At 44.1% G+C, this 23,552-nt stretch overlaps 1 protein-coding gene across 1 annotated transcript in view; it reads right to left on the bottom strand.

Annotated features, from left to right (window-relative positions):
- Nucleotides 1-23,552, bottom strand: part of CELSR3 (cadherin EGF LAG seven-pass G-type receptor 3) — a 305,191-nt gene continuing 281,639 nt past the window's right edge. The window contains exons 31-37 of the mRNA XM_082265193.1: nucleotides 21,813-21,932; nucleotides 19,773-19,909; nucleotides 16,280-16,389; nucleotides 15,873-16,046; nucleotides 10,135-10,326; nucleotides 6,310-7,426; nucleotides 1-743 (exon numbers count right to left, since the gene is read on the bottom strand). Of these exons, the coding sequence (XP_082121319.1) occupies nucleotides 716-743; nucleotides 6,310-7,426; nucleotides 10,135-10,326; nucleotides 15,873-16,046; nucleotides 16,280-16,389; nucleotides 19,773-19,909; nucleotides 21,813-21,932 (1,878 nt within the window). The 3' untranslated portion in view covers nucleotides 1-715. The remainder of the gene's footprint in view (nucleotides 744-6,309; nucleotides 7,427-10,134; nucleotides 10,327-15,872; nucleotides 16,047-16,279; nucleotides 16,390-19,772; nucleotides 19,910-21,812; nucleotides 21,933-23,552) is intronic.

Below are 23,552 nucleotides of genomic sequence, written 5' to 3'. Positions count from 1 at the left end.
CTAAGCACTGGTAATCTGCAATCTATAGCATTTCTTTTGGGGTGTAATTTTCCTTTAAGCATCCACTTTCAAGGAATTGTCAAACATTGTAAGAAATTTTCATTCGTCCTTTTTTCTACAGACTTGTTAAATTGTTGTTTTCACCCTGTCTCTGTTCCAGCGAACCCAGAATATAAACCTTTAGGTCTTATGTTATGGTCTTCACATCCAAGCACCCTCTCTCTGCTGTGAACTCCTTCATTTTTGCGTAGCCCCAGTAATAGCAGTGTCTGCATTGGAATGACATCGACATTATAACTCCTAAAAATAAGGATAGAAATTCTTTTTTTTTTTTTTTCTTAAGCTCTGGTTACAAACGTACAAAACGTATAAAAAAAAGTCTGTTCAGTTTATTTTCATGTCTCCTCTTCCACTGATGACAATCTGGTGAAAGGAATGTTCTGTAGCGAGGGTTTACGGCTGAATCTTAGATACTGCGGTAGCTTCCTATCTGAGTGACCCACTTTCTCGGCTCTGTTGTTGTTATTTCACCATCGATGTCACAGGCTCCGTGCTGTTGCTAATTGGTTACCTGAGATTGCTGACCTACTTCTGCTCGGTCACGTCTCAGGCTGGCCAGTGGACTACAAACCTTCGCTAGCAAATGTGTAACCACGTGCTTGCAAACGCAGCCGTCCGCCGTATCTTCTTTTCCGTGCACTCCCAGGATGGGCTTTCAGGAATGACCGTCATTTCTCACTAATCTGGAAGGAAAAAAAAGTTTAAAGAAAATAGTAAGAAAAAAATACAGTGCCTTGAAAAAGCATTAATATCCCTTGACATTTCCCCACATTTTGTCATGTTACAACCAAAAGCATAATATTATTTTATTGGAATTTTATGTGATAGACCAAAACGAAGTGAAAGGAAAAATATAATTTTTGTAAGAACTTACCATAAAATTATTTTCTCTGAGTCCTCTGACAGACGCAGCCTCTTCCAAGTTTCATCACTATTATGTAATGGCGCCCTCTGCAGGAGCAGGCTAGGTAGTGCAACTTCATTAAAAAGCTTTAACTAGACACACCTTAGGGGCTGTCCTCTCGACATTACCCTCAGACACTTAGAGCTTACTAATCAGTTTCGTAGCAAGCAGTACAGGAAGACAAACAACCCCAAAATAGAGGGGCGGGGGCTGCGTCTGTCAGAGGACTTACAGTAAGTTCTTACAAAAATTCTATTTTCTCTTACGTCCTCTGGCAGACGCAGCCTCTTCCAAGTTTCATCACTATTGGGATGTCCCAAAGCAGTGCAGGTGTGAGCGGTGGGAAAAGATGCAACCAACAGAACGGTAACGTGCCAACAAGGCCAGAACAAAACGTGGCCAACAGGGCAACAAAAGCTCAACCAACAGCAGCTAACCCCAGAACAACAAATTCACCCCAAGAAGAGAAAGCATGTCTCTTCAACAAACTGCAGCGCTCAAAACTTTGCGGCCAAAGGAAGCATCCAAGGATGCCATCACGTCAATCTTGTAGAATTTTGTAAAAGTGTGCACAGACGACCAGGTCGCCGCTTTACACACCTGGCCACAGAAGCCTGATGGCGAAAAGCTCAAGAGGCACTCACGGCTCTAGTAGAATGTGCCCTCACAGGGAAAGGAGGCACCTGACCCTTGAGTGAATAGGCCTTAACAATAGTCTGTCTGATCCATTTGGAAATGGTTGCAGTGGACGCAGCCAAACCCTTTCGAGGTCCCTCAGGAAGGACAAACAGGGAATCAGATTTCTGAAAAGAGTCTGTGGCCGACAGGTAAACCCTGATTGCCCGAACCACATCCAATGAATGCAAGGCAAATTCCTTGGGATGCTAAGGCTTCGCACAAAGCGAAGGCAAAACAATATCTTCATTGAGGTGGACTGATTAGTAAGCTCTAAGTGTCTGAGGGTAATGTTGAGAGGGACAGCCCCTAAGGTGTGTCTAGTTAAAGCTTTTTAATGAAGTTTCACTTGGAAGAGGCTGCGTCTGTCAGAGGACGTAAAAGAAATAATAAATGCTTTTCATATTTTTTACAAATAAATATGTGAAAAGTGTGGCATGCATTTGTTTTCAGCTCCCCTGAGTGCACAGACGACCAGGTCGCCGCTTTACACACCTGAGCCACAGAAGCCTGATGGCGGAAAGCTCAAGAGGCACTCACGGCTCACGGATTGTTAAGGCTTATTCACTCGAGGGTCAGGTGCCACCTTTCCCTGTGTAGGACCACCTTACTCTGCAATTACAGCTGCAAGTCTATTTGGGGATGTCTCTACCAGCTTTGCACATCTAGAGAGTGACATTTTTGCCCATTCTTCTTTGCAAAATAGCTCACAGATTCTCAATTGGATTTAGGTCTGGACTTTGCCTGAGCCATTTTAACAGATGAATATGCTTTGATATAAACCATTCCATTGTAGCTCTGGCTGTATGTTTCGGGTCGTTGTTCTGCTGGAAGGTGAACATCCGCCCCAGTCTCAAGTCTTTTGCAGACTCTAACAGGTTTTCTTCTGAGATTGCCCTGTATTTCGCTCCATTATTCTTTCCATCAACTCTGACTAGCTTCCCTGTCGGTGCTGAAGAAAAGCATCCCCACAACATGATGTTGCCACCACCATGTTTCACGGTTGGGATGGTGTGTTCAGAACGATATGCAGTGTTCGTTTTCCTCCACACATAGTGTTTTGCTTTTAGGCCAAAAAGTTCAATTTTGGTCTCATCTGACCAGAGCACCTTCTTCTGCATGTTTGCTGTGTCCCCCACATGGCTTCTCACAAACTGGACTTCTTATGGCTTTCTTTCATCAATGTCTTTCTTCTTGCCACTCTTCCATAAAGGTCAGATTTGTGGAGAGCACGACTAATAGTTGTCCTGTGGACAGATTCTTCCACCCAAGCTGTGGATGTCTGCAGCTCCTCCAGAGTTACCATGGGCCTCCTGGCTGCTTCTCTGATGAATGCTCTCCTTGCCTGGCCTGTCAGTTTAGGTGGACGGCCATGTATTGGTAGGGTTGCAGTTGTGCCATACTCTTTCCATTTTCAGATGATGGATTGAATAGTGCTCTGTAAGAAGTTCAACGCTTGGGATATTTTTTTTTTATCACCTAACCGTGCTTTAAACTTTTCCACATCTTTATCCCCGACCTGTCTGGTGTGTTCCTTGTCCTTCATGATGCTGTTTGTTCACCGAGGTTCTCTAACAAACCGCTGAGAGCTTCACTGAACAGCTATATTTACACTGAGATTAAATTACACACAGGTGGACTCTATTTACTAATTAGGTGTAGAGCTGCACGATTAATCGTATGAAAATCGCGATCTCGATTCACCCCCCCTGACGATCTAAACCTGACATATTCTCGATTCTTTGCATAGCTGAGGGAGCAGAGAAAACAGCTGTGGAAAACTCCCAGTAACTATAAACAAAATGATTACATTGTATCTTTCCTCCCGCAAACGCCTATCAGCATTAAGTCTCCCAGTAACTATAAACAAAATGATTACATTGTATCTTTTCCTTCCCTCTGCCAGGGAGAAAGGAAGTTTAACCTCTTAAAGACTGGAGCTTTTTATGACACTTGTTGCTTGCGAGTTTAAAATCAGTTTTTTTTGCTAGAAAAGTACTTAGAACCCCCAAACATTTTATATATTTTTTTAGCAGAGACCCTACAGAATAAAATGGCGATTGTTGTAATATTTTATGTCACACTGTATTTGCGCAGCAGTCTTTCAAACGCAATTAATAAACTTTAATGAATAAAAAAAAACGTAACAGTAAAGTTATCCCAATTTTTTTTGTTACACAGAGAATCGTGAGAGAATCGTGATCTTTATTCCAAGCTAAAAAATCGTGATTCTCATTTTGGCCAGAATCGTGCAGCTCTAATTAGGTGACTTCTGATGGCACTTGGTTCCACAAGATTTTAGTTAGGGGTATCAGAGTAAAGGGGGTTGAATACGAATCCATGCCACACTTTTCACATATTTATTTTTAAAACATTTTAAAAACCATTTACTTTTTTCCTTCCACTTCACAATTATGTGCCACTTTGTGTTCGTCTATCACATAAACACCAAACAAAATACATTTACATTTTTGGTTGTAACATAAAACAAAATTTGGAAAATATTAAGGGGTATGAATACTTTTTTAAGGTACTGACGCTAAAAATGCACAAATTTACTACTGGATAATAGTGCCTCTCGTTTCTTCATAATAATGATGTAGAGCACAAAAACTGCAAATATACACAAAATATATTTCTATATGCATGTCACAAGGGATTGTAATCACCTTATTATATATGACCACTATCTGTTATAAGTACTCTTGGCACAATAAATACATCGAAAGCAGTACCTCTTCTTAGCCACAAGATGTGCTCACTCTTCTGGGCTGAATGACATTCAGTGTCACGTACGGTACGGTTTGGTACGGTACAGTTCAGTACGGTTCGGTACGGTACACCTTGATCAGGCTTACGTTTCCACTGCCAACAGTACCTAAGCTCAACAGTACCTCAACAGGATTGCTCCACCCTGTTGGTACGGTACTAATGTGCTTGGTACCCCAACGAAAGGGTACTAAAAAAGTGGTACGGTACTGTTTGGAATTAGGGTACCATTTACAATTTTTGACAATGGAAACAGCAAAAATTGCGTACCGTACCAAACCCAACCGTACCACTCAGTGGAAAGGAGGCATTAAAGTGGATGTAAACCTGATTCATGAAATTTGACCTAAGCACATATATCTGTAGTGTTTTCTTATCCCTCTTCAACGCCCTAAGTTCTGTGTTCTTCTGACGTCAAATGAGATAAAACAAGGCTGAAATTTGTGTTGTGGGATGTTGCTTTAAATAGATTAGCAGAGAGCTTGTCTTGTCACAGCACAGCTCTGCAAGTCTTTGTCTATGTGGAGGGGGGGAGGGAAGTGCCTTTCCTCCAATCAGCTGTCTTGCCTGCATGCCAAGAATCCACTCCCAGTGCTGAACAGGAAGAGAAAATCTCTAACAGGAAGTGCACTTTCTAAAGAATATATAAAGCTGAAGACAGCAGATATGCATGTACAACTTATGTAGGGAGATTTGTTTTATCACTATGTATCAATGTATCATCTGAGGCTGTTCACTTCACTGGGTGAGGGTTTACATCCACTTTAACTCAAAAGACTGAAAAAAGACTCTCAGTACAGAGTGTGATGGCCCCACCCCCACAGAGCCCTGCCAAGACTGGCACTGATGTCATCATGTCATCTCTGCATCATCCAGGACCACCCACAGCTAGGATAAGACCAAAGAGGACCCAGCGTGTCACATGACCAGCCAGACAACATTAGAATAAGGTAATAAAGAAAAAAAGGGATTCAAAATATTTCTAGGGGTGCTGCAGCATTAAATTGAGCTTTAACACCTTCTCCTTCTCAACTACAAACTTTGGACAAACTTTCTCAGGGACGGTTACCATTGTTGAGAGAATGCTAATCTGCATAACATTTTAGAACCCACCTGTGCATGCTCCTGGTCTGACACTAATACCTGGGAACAAATCAGTGCGATCAGACAAGCAATCATGGTGTTCACATGATGTTTGTTTACAAACTTACCTACTCGGCTGTAGTTGCCCTTAACTACTGGGCTGTAGTTGCCCTTAACTACTGGGCTGTAGTTGCCCTTAACTACTGGGCTGTAGTTGCCCTTAACTACTGGGCTGTAGTTGCCCTTAACTACTGGGCTGTAGTTGCCCTTACCTACTGGGCTGTAGTTGCCCTTACCTACTGGGCTGTAGTTGCCCTTACCTACTGGGCTGTAGTTGCCCTTACCTACTCGGCTGTAGTTGCCCTTACCTACTGGGCTGTAGTTGTAGTTGTCCTCATGCCTTACCCAGAGAAGTGACAGCTGCAGCCAGCAGACACTGAATTACAGCGTGTAAATCTTGGTCAAATGGCCGGCAACAGCTTTGCATTCTGGGTATGAATGTCAGGAGAGTATTCACTTGCTGATGTCAGCATACCAGCACAGGATCAATGGTTTGTTAGGTCATGAGACCCAGACCCGGAGCACACAAAATATCCTTCTTATGATGGACTGGCACATATATGCGGATTTTGATATTTTCGTTTTTTGCTTACAGTGGGCATTTGTAGGTCACTGCTCTCTGCATCTTACACTGGAAGGAGAGAAAGGACCCCAGGACATCATGTGGCTGGCTGGAAGACTACTCGGAAAGAGGTACTGTATGTATAGGGTTTTTTGACAATATTGGATATCAAGGGGATCAAGATCATTTCACTTACTCAGAATCTGCAGACATCTCGGAGATGCTGTGTGATGTAGCAGAATGAGGCGTGGAGGAGCACAGCAAGGATGGAGTTGAGGAGTTTTGTATGGGAGGGTTGGCTGCCTGTTGGGTGGGATTCGTGGAGGAAAGGACCGACGTGTTAAATGAGGCAAGGATTGATGAGAGAATATCTAGCTGTTCGGTAGATGGATGGCGACTGGGAACAGTGTCTAGGTTTTCTCTGGAAGGCTGTCTTCTAGAAAGGGGTTGAAGATTGTCCCTAGACGGAAGCCTTTTGGAAAGAGTCTCCAAATTATCTCTAGAGAGTTGCCTTCTAGAAAGAGGGTCTACGTTATCGTTTAAGGTTTGTGTACTAGGCACTGTGTCCAGATGTTCTCTGGAATTGGATCTTCTGGATAAAAAGTCTAATTGCTCCCTTGAAGGTTGCCTAGATGAAGCTAGCTGGTCTCTTGAAGGTTGTCTCCTAGACAAGACATCTAATTGTTCCCTAGACGTCTGTCGGTTGAGTAAAGAGTCCATTCGCTCTCTAGGTACTTGCTGACTTGGCAGTGTATTTACCCACTCTCTTGAGAGCTCTCTTACTGGCCCAGGGTCAAGCTGCTCTCTTGACCCGTATCTGTTGTGTAACGCTTCTAGATGTTCCCTAGAAGCGTGCCTCCTAGGCACCAAATTTATGTCCAGCCTTTCATTTCTGATGTCAGATTGCTCTAAATGTTCCCTTGACCCATGCCGACTTGGTATACTTTCCAAGTGTTCCCTTGAACCATGTCGACTTGGGATCATTTCCAGGTGCTCCCTTGAGCCATGCCTGCTTGGTATAGTATCTAGCTGGTCCCTGGAACCGTGTCTACTGGGTACAGCTTCCAGGAGCTCCCGTGAATTATTCCTGCTCAGGTGCTCTTTAGAAAGTTGCTTTCGCATCAGCATGTCCAGCTGTTCTCGAGAAGAATATCTGCTGGTGGGTTGAGAAAGGCTGCCGGCCCCAGAATGCATTCTCCCGTAGGAGGCAGCAGGGACTGCCCTGTGGCCCAAAGTGGAGGTTTTATACCAGGATAATTCATTGGTCATCCTACCCAAGCCCTGTGGGTACTGAAGACGGTTCTTCAAGATGCCTGGGAGGGAATAAGATCAGACAGTTAGGCAATTTCTTACAAACTATCTGCAGTGAGTTTCTGTACTTCTAGATTGTACTTACAGTACAAAACCATGAACGCATTAGTATTCATTTTTAATGGAACCTCAATGTATTAGAGCAATAAACCTGCATTACAGCATGCAGCAGCATATGGTAATGCACTAAACTGTGTCGTTGAGTGTTGTGATTCCAAAAAAGTCAGGTGTAACTTCCTGTGTGAAGGATGCATTGGCAGTCCATTCAAAAAGTTAATGTGAGTGTGTTTAACGCATCCCACAGGTGTAAACACTGCCTTAAAATAAAGCATAAAAAGTGTTGTAACTGTATTCTTTGCATCCATATTTGTGCCTCGCCCACTGCATTGCAATTGATATTTTACAACCTATTGGACCTCACAATGCTTACAGGATTACTGGTATGTCAGCAGTCTCCCACCCACTGCCGAATAACAAGATTTCCAAAGCAGTAGCGGCAATGAGGAGCCTGTAAGACTTTTAACATATAATGCAGCTCCAGAATACACTCTACACAAGGACTATGTGAGGAGCAGGTACTAGAAACTAGTGTTTATATTATAAACCTATGGGAAGTCAATTAATATATTGTTAACAAGCAGTAAAGGAGCTTTAAAGCAATTCATCACTGACCTCTGCAGCTGCAGGCATTGTGGAGCAATCCATCTGCAAATTATCTTTGAACATCACAGCAGAAGCATTGAAGTCAGTCAAATTATTCCCTCAGTAACATCTTTCCTTGCTCCATCCTCCTAGAAGTGACTTGGCTGCTCAGCTTCCCCTGCTCTTCTTTCACAACAGCTCAACTTCCCCTACCCAGGAGTGACTCGGTACTTACCTCATCTTGTATACTCATCTCAAAAGTGACTCAGCAGCTCGGCTAACCCTTCTAACCTCCTCATAGCAGTGATTTAGTAATGCAGCTCACCTTTTCCCTTCCTAGAGCTCATGCTCTGTCTTTTGGATTAGAGATTAGAAGGCTGCTGGGAGAGGAGCACGGTGAACAGAGGTGCTGAGTCTTTGCTGAAAGAGAGAATAGAGTGAGCTGAGCTCCTGAGTCACTGATAGAAGGGAAAGCAGGGTAAATGCAGCTGCTGAGTCACTGCTGGGAAGGCAGAGGGGAGAGGGTAAGCTGAGCTGCTGAGTCACTTCTAGGAGGAGGACTTCAGTGCTTCTGCTGTGAACTTTGCAGTTAAACTACTTCATAGTACCTGTAGCTATAGAGGTCAGTGCAAGTTTATTTTAATTCCCATTTACTGATTGTTAAAAATGTCAATATTTGAATGCCCATAGGACAGTCACAGTAAAACTTTGAAATAATCAAAATTCAAGGTTATCTTCAAAGCTCAATTCCACTTTCTTGATAACAATTTAAATAGTATTTACTACCTATCTTTATCTAGTATATTTGTACAAATATTTCCTCCCGTTTTTAAGCAGCAATAATTGCACAAGCCATGCCCAATGGAAAATATTCCAATGCCTCACACATTTTCTCCACATTCACACACACATTGGTTATTTGAATTGTTTACGGAGGTAAGCGGGGTCCCCCAAGGCTCAGTCCTGGGACCAATTTTGTTCAATTTATTCATAAACAGCATTGAGGACGGGATCAGTAGCTCAATCTCAGTTTTTGCAGATGACACAAAGTAGGGTAATAACTTCACATTGTGAGGCAGAAATCTTACAAAATGACCTGAACAAAATAACAGAGTGGTTAACTACATGGCAAATGAGGTTTAATGTGGAGAAGTAAAAGGGATTGAACTTGGGGAGTAAAAACATTAACGCCAAACACGCTTTGGGGGGGGGGGGAGAGACCTCTGGGGGACTCAAAAATGGAGAAAGATCTGGGAGTCTTAGTAAAAGATAGACTTAGCAACAGCATGCAATGTCAAGCTGCAGCTGCCAAAGCCGGCAGAATATTAGCATGCATAAGGAAGGGGATGTATTCCAGAGATAAATCTATAATCCTGCCACTTTATAAAACTCTGGTCTGACCACATCTGGAGTATTCTGTCCAGTTCTGGTCGCCAGTCTTCAGAAGGGATGTGTTGGAGCTGGAGAGAGTCCAGAGGAGAGCAACTAAACTGATTAGGGGATTGGAGGACCTTAATTATAAAGAGCGCTTACAAGCGCTTGATTTATTCTCCCTGGAAAGGAGACGCCTGAGAGGGGACATGATAGCAATTTACAAATACCTCAAAGGTGATATCAGCATAGGAAAAAAAACAGTTCAGTCGCAACGAATGCATGAGGACACGTGGCCATACAATGCGATTAGAGGAGAAGAGATTTACCTTAGGCTACACAGGGGGGTTTTCACAGTAAGGGCTACAAGACTGTGGAACTCTCTACCACAAATGGTAGTAACTGCGGGGAGTATGGCTACTTTTAAAAGACTCTTGGATGTACATCTCAAGGATCAAAACATTCAGGGGTATGGGAAATGAGTATGTCCACGCACACCTACACAGGTTGAACTGGATGGACTATTGTCTTTATTCAACCTCAACTACTATGTAAATCCAAAAAGAAATAGGAGGCAACTTCTGCTTCACTATGTCATTAAAAAGTTAAAAGTTCTGCAACTGAATCTGTGCAATGCAGATTGTAATGAAGCTGCGGCAGTAATTCTGGGTTCTTTATTAGTCACCAACCCACTGACCTTTTCTCTGTCTTTGAGACGTCAGAGAATGTTCATCCCCACTGGTCAGGTCCGTTTGGTTATTATTAGCTGCATCCTTGCTGATATCAAGGCCCAGTTTTCTTTCAGAGCCCCATTTCTGCAGTGAGTTGGCCTGAACCTCTGAGTCCCCCAGAGCTGGCCAGTAGGACATCAAATCATTGCCATCCATGTCTAGAAGAAAAGATGATGTTATTTAGTGCATGTTACAATACCTTTGTCAGGTTTTAACTGTTGCCTGTGTTTTTGATGTATTTAATATACATTTCTTCAAAAAACCCTAAACCCCAACTTCAGCCAAAAAGTGTTTTAGTTTTGGATGAAGTGGTAAAGATTGGGATCTCGTTTAGGTTTTAATAGCTGTCTCTGTCTCAAGTCCCTTCAATTCTTGGTCAGTTTGGCTGAAAACCTTACCTGTAAAATCCATATCTTGGGAGTATGGTACAGGACACAGGCAAAGTATTCAAAGACCCTGGGTTATAGGCTCGTACCTTCAGGTGATTGGACACTGGCAAAACTTTTAAAGACATGCCCCCCTGGCTGCCTTCCCTATAAATACACCCCATTTTGTGAGTCCTCAGTTTTGTAGCAAGCAATGCAGAGTAACCAAGGAATGGAAGGGAGGTTAGCCTGTGTCCTGTACTGTACTCCAAGATATGGAATGCACAGGCAAGTCAAAATTCCTCCTATTATAAATCATACAGTACAGGACAAAGGCAAAGTATAATTAGACCCTGGGATGTCCCAGAGCAAAGAATGAAAAGGGTGGGTAACAACTAGGCACACAGACCAGGGTCAAAAGACCCAACTTCAAAGTGTCTGTGCAAGAACTTTGCAGCCAAAAGTTAAATTTGCAGAAGATCGGACATCCACCTGGTATACCTTTAAAAATATATGAAGAAAGGACTAGGTGGTGGCTTTGCACAGATGGGCTACAGAAACCTGGGGCCGAAAAGCCCAGGTAACTCACCGATCTGGTGGAATGGGCATATAAAAGCACAGGGGGAGATTTCTCATTGAGAATGTAAGCTCTGGCAATCAAATTTCTCATTTACAGTATTTTTGCAATGGTGGACATGGAAGCAGGGTGTTTCTTGCGAGGTCCTCAGGGCAGGACAATTAGAGAATATGTCTTCTTGAATAAAGCTATTGATTTGAGGTAGACTTTTATGGCTCTGACTATGTCCAGGCAATGACGAGAAATTTCCTTTTGATGCTTTGGAACAGGATACAACGCTGGACTGGGCATAAGGTTCAGGCCTCACCCGTCACAGTGGGCAAACCCCCTGAAGGTGTCTTCAGGGTCTGGACTACAAAAGGAATGTACCAAGGCCCTGGACCTGTATAGTACCTTGCGGCTGACTACATGCATTGTACTAAGTGCCAAGGTGAGCGGCCCATGCAGGATCCAGTGGCCAAATCAACATTGCAGGTCACCGTGGAGTCCGGGTACACCTCCCAAAGTGCAGTGGCATCTGGGTACAGCTCCCAAGGTTTGAACTGATCTAGATGTGCTACTTCTTTTGCACTATAGGAAGACAGTGAAGGAGATGTTTAAGAGTAAATCGAAGAATCCAAAAATAAAATAATAAACTAGTTAAGCTAAGAGTGAATTCTCAACAAGGGAGAAGAGCTCCATCACTTTAAGGTGTACGTTTAGTAAACTGAGATAAGCCGAGATCTGGATGATCACAGCTTGTCTCAGAGCATTGCAGGTTTAAAATACTGAGAAGAGTAGTGGAGAACATAGTCTTCTCTTCTCATCTCAGTACACAAACAGCTTGCATTCACTGCAATAGAAACGGCCAGTTTAGAAACACATGATGTCACCTGATCACTGTGCTTCTCTTTGAAGATCTTCTCTTCCTACTTCTCCAGCTCAGAGGTGGAGATAGCAGGAAGAAATAGGAGGTCTCTGCTGTGAATGTCCCAGTGCCCAAAAGTGAAAGTAAAAACTCTCCCTACTGCAGTGAAATATACATCAACAGCAGGTTAGAAACACATTAACTATACAATCACATATATATCTGTGTGTGTGTATATATATATATATATATATATATATATACTGTATGTACTGGTGTGTATGTATGTATATATATATATATATTTTTTTTTTATTTCAGGTACTTATATAGCACAGTCAATTTACACAGCGCTTTGCATATACATCGCACATTCACATCAGTCCCTGCCCTCAAGCAGCTTACATTCTAAGGTCCCTAATGCCTCGTACACATGTACCGATCGGCCGTCTTTTGTCCAGGGCTGTCCTGTCCGCTGAAAACTGCAAAAGACTGCACATGAATTTTGTCGGCCAACAACAGCCGACTGCAGAAGTGATGTCATGTGATAAATAACTTTCCGTGTGTTTTTTCTTTTCTGAGCATGCCCAGTCTTGCTAATCTGCTGTTTGTCGGCCGAATTCTGTACTGACTGGCGAACAATCGGCCGCTCTGGTGTTGGCCAACAAAAATTTTAATGCCTGCAGGACAGATTCTGTTCGGCCGAAAATGCGCTGTCGGCTGTCGAAAGCATCATACTAACAAGCCGACAATCGGCCGATCGGTCGTCGGCCGAATATTTACGGCCGACGATCGGTACGTGTGTACGAGGCATCACTCACATACATACACAGCAGGGCCAATTTTTTATACAGGATCCAATTAACCTACCAGCATGTCTTTGGAGTGTGGGAGGAAACCAATCTGTCACGATTCAACCACGGCGACTAGCTAAACGAGACGTGATGAATCGTGACTGGGCAGTATAAGGGGATAACGGAAATAAAGAAAATTCCTACTAAAGGCTCGTACACACGTACCGATTGTCGCAGAAAAGATTCGGCAGACGACCGATCGGCCAAATGTAGGCTTGTTAGTATGATGCTTCCGACAGCCGACAGCGCACTTTCGGCCGAACAGAATCTGTCGTGCAAGCATTAAAATGTTTGTATGCCGACACCAGAACGGCCGATTGTTCGCCAGTCAGTACAGAATTCGGCCGACAGACAGCAGATTTGCAAGACTGGGCATGCTCATAAAAGAAAAAACACAGGGAAAGTTAACCATCACATGACATCACTTCTGCAGTCTGCGGACAAAATTCGTGTGCAGTCTTTTGCACTTTTCAGCGGACATGACAGCCCGGGGACAAAAGACGGCCGATCGTTCGGCCGACGATCGGTACGTGTGTACGGGGCTTAAGTAATTAGATTGGTTGCAATACTTTCACAGCCTGCACTGCCTTCGGTCACCACTAGAGGGAGACTCCAGTCCAATCCAGCTGGCTGACCACACACAGGCAGATACAAATCTTACATACAATCTGATGCACTCTAAGGGTTGGGGAGCAGTCTAGCAATTACCACACACTACTAGGATTCCTCCAGCTATCCTACAAGCCAGAACCCCTGTGTTGATCACTCTTCCCACTGTCCCCACACCCACACACCACAAACCCTGTGGTCTGGTGTACAATCTGCATGCAATCTGCCAACACACAGTGCAATTGCATACAGATTGGCATGTATGTATGTACTGTATGTATGTGTGTATATATATATATATATATATATATATATATATGTGTGTGTGTGTGTATGTGTATATATATATATTTATATACTGTATGTATATATACCGTGCATGTGTGTGTGTGTATATATATGTTTTCATGTGTCAGAACATGTCATTACGAGTTCTTTTAAACTTTAGTTTCACTTTTTAAACTTAGCAGTGCCTGTAATCTCACAAAATCTCGTGAGATTACAGGCAGTCCACCCAGTTATACAGAGATCACGGCAGTTCTCAGAGAAAAAACTTCTCCTCTGATCACCCTGTGAGAAGTGAAGTTCTCCGCCTTCTAAACTGGGTGCCAGAGGAGATATTTTTTCTCTGAGAACTGCCGAGAATTGAACTGAGAGAAAACTTCTCAGTTTACTAAACGTACACCTAAAACACTTGCAAAAAAATGAGGACTTCCGGAGTGGGGTAGAGTTATAGGGGAGTTACAGAAGGGTTAAAGGAGGACTTGGCATTTAAGATCTGCCATACTACAATGTACAAAGAGATACTCGAAAATCACTGCTGAAGCAGGAAGGTTAATGCCAAATCTGACCTGGTCACTGTAAGGCAGCACAAGGGAGAGATATCCTGGACCTTGCTGGGAGCCAGCTGGATCTAACAGGCAGAGCATGAAGATGCAGAGGAGGACCGCAGCATAGGGATACCTCATTGTGAAATGGCTGTGAACTTGTGGACCCCCACCTTGTTGATAGCAGCCTAGATGCCAGTCAGAATCAAGGAGAAAAACTTTTACCTCCTGTTATTCTTAGATGTGTGAAATTAGAAAGTTGTGTAGAAGTGATGTTGCGTTCCATGCCAAACATCAACCCTGAGAGGTGGGCGTTACTCTTCTTTATAATATATAAAAAAAAAATTAAAGACAATTTAAAGTCTCACACTTTTTTTTTTTGTATTTCTAGTTCTGTCTCCCCGCACGTTTTTCTCGAAAATGCCTTAAAATAACTTTTTCTTTCAGTAAAAATGCTGCTTTGTACGTAACATTTCAGTGCTCTATGCTGGCAGAGCTGAGTAATAGCCACACCCCTCACAACAATTGCTCTGACACAGACCTGTATTGCGGGGGGGGGGGGGGGGGGGTCATCTCTGACTAGGTGTGAACTACAGAGAGCACTGATTTTAATGCCTGGTACACACTATGAACTGAGGAGCTCACAAGGAGGTCTCTGTACTAACTATGCGATGTTAGTACAGCAATCTCCCTGCTGAGCTATTGAGTTCTGACAAGGGGACTGCCCCTCCTCCAGAGCACACCAGTCAGCGTTTGCACGTGCGGATCAGATGCCAACCAGCAGATGTTTTTTTGGCATTCTAAAGAAGCCGGATGTTCGGCCAGCTTCTGTCGGACAGGCTGCCGTACACATGGGCGGAATGTTTTCAGGTTTCGGTTGAATTGGCCGATATTTTCTTAATTCTGGTCCCTACTGCAATACTTGGCCTGTAGAGGTTGGATCTTATTTCGCATGAACACAACCACTCCTCCCTAGTAATGCCTCTAGGGATCAGTTATTTCTGAGAAATATCCTTCACTGCTCCAGCAGTTTTTAAAGATGAATTCACATTTTTGAACATGTTACAACCATATTTAGGGTGTAATGTGTAACATGCTCCAACACATGTCCTCCATACACCCTGATTTTCCCCACTGTGACAGCAGACAAGGGATCCTCTCCCCACACCCGCTATCACATTTTAAAAACAGTGTGACTATGTGGGACTTCATTCATTCACAGGAAACTTTGAATGAGAGAATTACAAGTCCTGTCTGCCACTGTGGAGGAAGGCTTGTAGTTCTCAACGAACTACGATGGCTCTGCTGAGCCCCCTCATAGTTCATTGACAAGTCATGCAGCTTTCAAACTGACAGCTTGCACAGAGGGAAAGGCTGAAAGCTGTAGGGCTTGTCTGCAGGAGCCTGACATTGCACCCCTGTTTCATTGATCACGGGTGTAATGCTTTGCAGGCTCCTGGGGAAAAAATAATAAATGCACATTTTTTTTTCAGCAAAAACCTGCATTTATTATTTTTTCCTACAGGGGGAACTTAGCCTTTAAGTAATATTATAAAACCAGGATGTGATAGACTCTGAAACTGAACACTTGGAAGGAGATCCTACGTTTCACCTGTTGGATTTACCTTTAGGGCTGTGATTAGAAGGGTTGGTGAGTAGCCTCTCGCTGTGAGCCGCTCTTTTAAACTGACGCTGAAACCTGCCTCGAGGACGGACATTTTCTTCACTCTCTGACGAGGGGATGGATAGGCTGCGCTCCTCGTCCAGTGACAGGTCACTGTCCGAGTCTGAATCTTGTCCTGGGGAGATCACATATAAATTACCAGAAAATTTAGAATTGGAACACAGAACTTGTGCTACACAGTATACTAATAGAGCTTTAATTGTCCTTGAGCAAATTCAGACAGGTCAGGAACAACCTAACTGGGTGCCAGTAGCAACGTGTCCCCGTTTTGACATCTCCAGGAATTATGAATAGATAATGCATCTTCCTACAAGAGGCCATCAGCGACTGGCAGAGTTATGTGTTTACCTCCTCCTGCGTCTCGATGAAACATGGCTACATCTAGGTCAGTAGGGCCTGAGTGATGACTGAGCAAACTGTGGTCCTTGGCTGATCCCTTGCGAGCGGCAATGTTTTCCCTGAAGATTAGAGCAAAGAAAATAATGTTTATTTTGTTTTTTTCTTTAACTTCATACACCGTACAGGAAATCATGATAAAATTTAGAACTTGGAAATCTATGCCCCCCAATGCGATTGTTTTCTGTAAGAATTTAAATGAAGATACAGACAACTATAAACTCCTTACAAAGGGCCTAACTCGTCCGTATTCTACTACACAATTTGTTTTTATGCCTGTTGTGGGAGTCTAATTTCCACCGTGTTATGGGAGACAGGGAAGCACCATCTAAATGTAGTAGTAAAGAGATGCATTTTATTCCAAGGGTATAGAAACTCACAAGTAAAAATCGCATTTCAGAATAATAACCACTGCCAAACACCCCCTCCTTGCAGGTCCTGCTGGATAGATAAAAGCTGCCGCAGCTCACTGTGTCCACAGGGCTTGAGGAAGGAGCATGCTCCGTAACACAAAGCCAGGTATGCACCACTCTCTGCCCCAGCTGACGTCACTTCCACAGATCGCGTGTGCTCCAACCTGGCCAAAAGCGGTTCATGGACCCTCTCCAGCCTCTCTTTTGCTGGCCATACACGTACAGAATTTCGGCCGTTTGCAGACTGACCGATTATTCTTCGGTCGAAAGCGAATTGGCCACTAACTTACAGAATAAACTCTTTTACATAATCGTTTTCATGATCATAATGATCGTTTGATAACATGCACAATATGAGTCAGAATATTATTTTCATTTCAATTTTACCATACACATAAAAACTCGTAGAAACGATAAAAGTTTTTCGCTATGGATGGATCGACATTAGCCGGGAACACGATCAAAATCGTCGGTAAACTTGTGTTCACTAACGGCCCAATTTTCGAACGATCTTTCCTAAAACGACCATTTTCGGCCGAAATTCTGTGCGTGTATGGCCAGCATAAGCCTTGTGGACATATGGCGCTTTTCCACTGCATGGAACCGAATGGTTCGGCTCGCTTTTGTGCTTTTCCACTGCTGGTACCGCATGGTATGGTGTAGGAACGGTTCGGTACGGTACGGCGGCGCTTTTCCACTGCATGGAACCGAACGGTACGGCTCTCAAAAATAGTACCACCTCAATTGTGGTTCCAAGAGGAACCATACCCAGTACCATATCCCACAATCCTTTGCATGCAGTCCCTACTAGCCACTGATTGGTCAGAGAATCCCACCCACCCCGTTATTATGCCACCCACTTAACTTTAGTACTACTTTAGTGGAAATGCAAACCATACTGTACCGTACCGAACCGTTCCAACACCGTACCATGCGGTACCAGCAGTGGAAAAGCAAACCGGCCAAGCAGGGCCGAGTAGAGCCGAGCCGGTACTTGCAGTGGAAAAGTGCCAATAGTAAGCAGTGGTGGCTTTCATCCATTCAGGAGGGCCTGCAAGGAGGGGGTGTTTGACAGCGGTTATTATTCTGACATGCGATATTTATCCTTTTAACATGTGAGTTGCTATACCCTTGAAATAAAATGCATATCTTTACTACTACACTTAGATGGTGCTTCCCAGTCTCCCCTACCTAATCCTCAGGACTAAGCAGCAACAAGCATGTTCCAGATTATTTTATTGGACTTTCTATTGACTGTATCTATCATTTGACACACTGTGCGGTCTTGTTTTCTTTATGCGCCATTATCATATATACTATATGCATCATGTTACACGCTAAGGCTGGAAACAAGAAATGGACAGAGGGCGCACGGCCTAGTGCATTATCCTTAGTAAAAAGATGTTTTATTTTATATAAGAAAGGTACTTACAAACTAATACTTCATACAGGCATGTCACATTGGAGTGGCTGTAATGCCCACAGTATCACATCATGGATGAAAATGTCCACAGAAACTGTGACGCGTTTTGAGGTCGTGCCTCTTCTTTAGAACCCTAGGGCTGCTTTCACATTGATCCACAGCAAAAATGTGGTAAAAATGCATATGCATTTTTGCCACAACTTTACCACTTGTTTTTCAAAGGTCAGGTGACTCACAAACCGCATCGAAAATGCACCTGTGTTTTTGATGCGGTTTTGCCGTGTTTTCAATGCATTTCAATGGGGAAATGCATTTTTGGTACGGTTTTTTTAACTGACCAAACATGCTCCAAAAATTTTGTAAAGCAGGACTTCTCCGGAGCTCTCGACTTACTGGTCTTGGGTGTTTACCGCGATCAATGCTATTCTTCAGCTCTCAGTTGATCCCTCTCCTAGACTTGCCCTGTTGGGCCTGCTGGACGATCTGTTGCCTAGGGTGGCAGACCGTACGTTTATGGGCCTTCTCCTTTTCTATGCTAGGAAGAATATCGTGCTTCACTGGAGACAGTGGACCCCCCCCCCCCCCCACAATACAGCGGTGGAGGGCGCTGGTGGACTACGTGATACCACTGTACCGGGACACATATCATCATAGGGGGGTGCCCTAAGAAACATGATAGAGTCTGTGCCAAATGGTTGTCGGACTCCTCCTGGCTCATGACTGGGGTACTTATGGTCCCTGGCCTCACATTGGGGGGCCCCTGGACTGTTTGATGCCCATTCCATGATTTCAATCTGCCTCTTATGTTCATGTCTATACTCATCTGCTGTTATTTAGTGTGATGCCATTTACTCCTCCTCGTCCCTGTGTGGGTGTTTGCTATGGTGGATGCTGTATACCTCATCTGTGCCTTTATGAACCTCATGCACTAGTTGTTGTTGTTGTATGTTTTGTTTTTTGTTACAAATAAAAAGATTAAAAAAAAAAAAAAGAAAGAAAATACATTTTGTAAAGCAGGGTTTTTGATAGCAACAGAAGCGCAACGCCCCAGTTGTGAACACATACATAGAATTTAAAGGGGAAGCATTTTTCTTGAGCTTTTCTGGTGCTTTATTTAACACAAAAATGCTTAAAAAACTGCTCAGTGTGAAAGCAGCCTAAATATGGGTGTAATGCGACATGGTGCAAAAAGTGAAGTTAGCGTTAAAGACAAGGGGCAAAGCCAGTGTCCAAGCGAATGCTCTATTCCACAGCCATCCTAATTCAGTTGGAATGTTTATTAAAAGTTCCAGGGAAATCAACGCATTTCGGAGATCTGCGTCTGCTTCATCAGGGCTGTGAATAAAAGTAACCAGGAGCTGTAGTAGAAAGGATGCAGGATGTGGCTTTCAACTGGAAAGAACAGCAATCACATCTGTCAGTGTAGATGCTTAGTGGGACAAGGTCTATGCAGAATGAAAAGTTGACAGGGGTTCTAAACCTTGCCAAAACAAAAAACAAAAAAAGGTCTTTATTTTCCCCTGGTAACCCTTTTAAAAAAGACAGAATGTTTGATCCTTGCAAGTTCTGCTAGCTGACAAAATATGAAGGTACCCTACATACAACTTACCTTAGATATGGCCTATGGCTGGAGTGGGTGCGCGCTGTGCGGACACTGCTGACAGAAGACACCGTGGAGGCTCCTAAAGTGATCCGGATTAAACCGCTCTCCTCAAACAACGCAGTGTTATTGTAGGCATTTGGACCCTGAAAATAACATATAAGAAAGTTATTATCACAATTAAAAAACATAAATCAAGCGCATCAGCTGCACAATACAGAAAAAGTCCATAATAGTCTATGCATGGTAAAAATGTCCAACATGTAGGGCTGCCATCAAATGAACCAATAAGCCAAAGGTTCCATCAAAGCTAGAAATAAAAAGAAAGAAGAAGCGCCTCTAAGTGTAGACTTAAGTACATTTATTAAGATGCAATAGGCACCCACATCGGTTAAAGATTACAACTGGTAGGTGGGCACCATCCTGGGTGTTCCAGGGTAGGAGTGTTCGTCATCCTGTGGATGCCGCCGTTGGATACAGTGTCCCCTCTTCACCATAATGCTGGCAATAGCGGTGGGTGGAGCAGGAATGAGGCTTGGAAGGCAAACCAGACAGAACCGAGGCTTGGAGAGCGGGAAATTCCGGTGTTGTGAACAGGTGACGTCACAAAACTGCGACGCGTTTCTGAGCATGCCTGCTGCTGATGGATAGGCGTCCGCGCTCCTTCTTCACGGCAATCTGCTCCATCCACCGCTATTGCCGGCATTACGGTGAAGAAGATACATTTTGTCCGATGGCAGCGTCCACAGGATGAGGAACACTCCTACCATGGAACACCCAGGATGGTGCCCACCTACCAGTTGTAATCTTGAACCGATGTGGGTGCTTATTACATCTTAATAAATGTACTAAAGTCTACACTTAGAGGCGCCTCTTCTTTCCTTTTATTATCATAATTAGTTTCAGGTACGGTCAATTACAGGCCAGTTACATACCCTGTTGTGAACTAGAATTACTACTGACATTTTCAGAAATGCCAGTATTATGCCGCCGGGCTGGTTCACAGCCAGGGCTGCTGATAAGGCATTACAGCCGGGCCCCATTAGTTCAAAAGGGGGGCCCAGGCACCTGCTGAGCAGGACGGCTGGCTGTATTGGCTTATTGCTGATGCTTGTGACTCTTGTGGATCTCCCTGCAGCGTTTCCAGCTTCTACTCTTCCTTCTCCCTCTGGCTACTCTACAGAGGGATTGGTTCTTGGATCTGCTCCCCCTTCCCCCTGCTGCCAGCTTCCCTCCTCTCCTCTACCGCTGACAGCTGCTGCGGGCACACAAGAGGATCAATTTCAGGGTGGAGAACGGGGAGTAGATTGATAAATATTCCATATTTACTGTCCCCTTCCTTTCCTGAATGAACACAGTGAGTGCACGGTACTGATCCCTCCTGTGTCTATTCATCACTGAAGCATAGTAAGCTGTTTACTATGCTCCACTTTGTAGATGAACAGAAAGCCTCAGAGCACTTCCTATTAATTCACTGTCCAGTGCAGCTGAGGCTGCAGAGAAAAAGACTGGGAATCTCTGTCCTCAGACCCTTTCTCTGTCTCAAATGTGAGACTTCAAGGGTCTGTTTAAACTAGGGATCCACCGATTATCGGCAAAGCCCATATATCGAGGTCCAATATACACTTTCCCCGATATATCGGAATCGGCCCCTGAGGTTACCGATATTTCAGAAAGTGCTTGTACCGGAGTAATGTCTGCAGCTAGAGGCATCACCCCGGTACCGGTGTCCATAGCAACACGGCGAGGCCACAATCGCCGCACTGCGCACCCTCGCATATCACGGCGTCCCAGAACAAAAGCCGCACCTCTCCGCCGTCATTTGACAGTGGGCGGGCGGCAAGTGGTTAAAGTGGCTTTATTTCTTGGGAGGCGGTGTGGCTTCTTTTATCATGTGACTAATGCGATTGACTCTCACAGCGGTCACATGATTGGCAGCCAATCCTGATGACGGCCTATCAGAAGCCATGACAGAGAGCTCTCGGTGACAGCTTGGTCAGTCTGCACATTAAGTATTCCCATACTATAATTTAAGTACTAAAGCATTACCCCCATTGGAGCTTGTCTCGCTGCCTCCTCCCCTGGTCCTTTCTTGCCAAGGCACACAGTCTTCCACACTTCCTGGAATTCCTCATTGAGGACACAGAAGATAACCAGCACGGCCAAACCCTGTTGGAAAAGTGAAGGGACACTATGTAAAAAACCAATACAATGTCTCAGAATTTTCAGTATGATTCTTATGAGCTGTTCTTACCTGCAAATAGGAGATACATAATCTACATATTATAGCAACAGGTATTTCCTAACAGGTAGGGAAGGCAGACACTCAGAGTAGAAGGAGGGGTGCATTGTTGTTTTGGTATTAGTCTCGTATAAACATAAGACTTTTTGTTCCACCTAAAGTAACCCATGCCGGGCCGAGGAGTAGCCAGGCATCCAACCTTGGGTGCTTCAGCAGGGGGGGGGGGGGGTCAAAATGGCAGGACTTGCAATCTATGCTGCTAAAGTAGCTCTTTTGGTGTAGGTGAGGTTGATCTTTTTCTCCCTGGGTGCTATAGGACCTTGTTACACCACCGTTCCTCTTGATCTCGCATTTAACGGTACCTGTGAATAGAGGCCTCTCTCCTATCACAGCTCTTTAGCAGCTATGAAAACTCTGTGTAAAAATTAAAAAAAAAAAGACAGGGTTCTAGCTCTTTCTCACTCTATCCAAATCTAAAAAAAAAAGTTTTGGCTGGGCATACACTTGAATAAATCAGGTGCAAGTCATCTCTTAACCTCCCTCGCAGTCTGATTATGTCAGAATTTCTGTGCTAAAAGCGGTTCATTGTTTTGCATGGAAATCTGTTTTGTTTTATATTTTAAAACTCACCTTCCCCTGTGATCCCCTGCCGCCCTCCTGCTGTCCTCCCCCGCCATCCTCCCGCTGTCGGCACCTGTCTTCCGGTTCCCTTCCCTGCGAGTGTTGCGAGGCAGGGGGGGTGGAACCGGTGGCAAATTAAAAAATGGAAATACACCAAATGACATGATACAAAGCTCTGATCCTAACGGATTACACTGTATCATCCCATTTCACCACAGGATTGCACCTGGTGACTTTTCCAGTGCCCCGTCTGTGCTTTTCCTGGTCTTTGTGCCTGGAAAATTGAGAACGACCATGGCGTCCAAAAAGCGTTCTTTTTGCGCAAAAGCGCTTTTAGACAAACTGGAAAACAGCGACAGTGAAACGGATTTACTTGAAGAACCGAGCGATAGCGATTCGTGGGAAAATTCGTCATCAGATACGGAAAGTGACGACAGCGACGATTCTGATGTCTCTTTCTGGCACATCGCTACGTTGAAAATTCTGAAGAATCATTTGATATACTTCCCAAATTCCACAAGCTATGTGCCAGAAAGAGACATCAGAATCGTCGGGGGGTACCAGGGGAGCACACAGGGGCCCAGAGACAGCAGAACACAAGTGAACTGGATAGGAGGAGTGGCGGGGGCAGCATACAGAGGAACCAATCTCCTCCATTTTCCTTCTGCAGCTACAGGAGGAAAAAGGAGGACAGTGATTTCTCTACATGCTGCCCCCGCCGCCCCTCCTATCCAGGTGCACAGGGGAGCCGCACAGGCCCCCTGGAGCAAGGGGCCCGGTTGCAATTGCAACCCCTGCAACCCCTGTAGTTACGCCACTAATTTCTTCCCAACAAAAGGTAGATCTCCAATTTTCCAGGACTGCCTATATCATCAGTTGATTGTTGCTGTGCTGTGTAGTTTGCAACTAATGAAGTTCTTCTTTAA

This window comes from Pelophylax lessonae, assembly GCF_965119305.1.
Source record: "Pelophylax lessonae genome assembly, chromosome: 8".
Lineage (NCBI taxonomy): Eukaryota > Metazoa > Chordata > Amphibia > Anura > Ranidae > Pelophylax > Pelophylax lessonae.
Note: the sequence above shows the minus strand (reverse complement) of the source record. Positions and strands in the feature narration are given on the sequence as shown.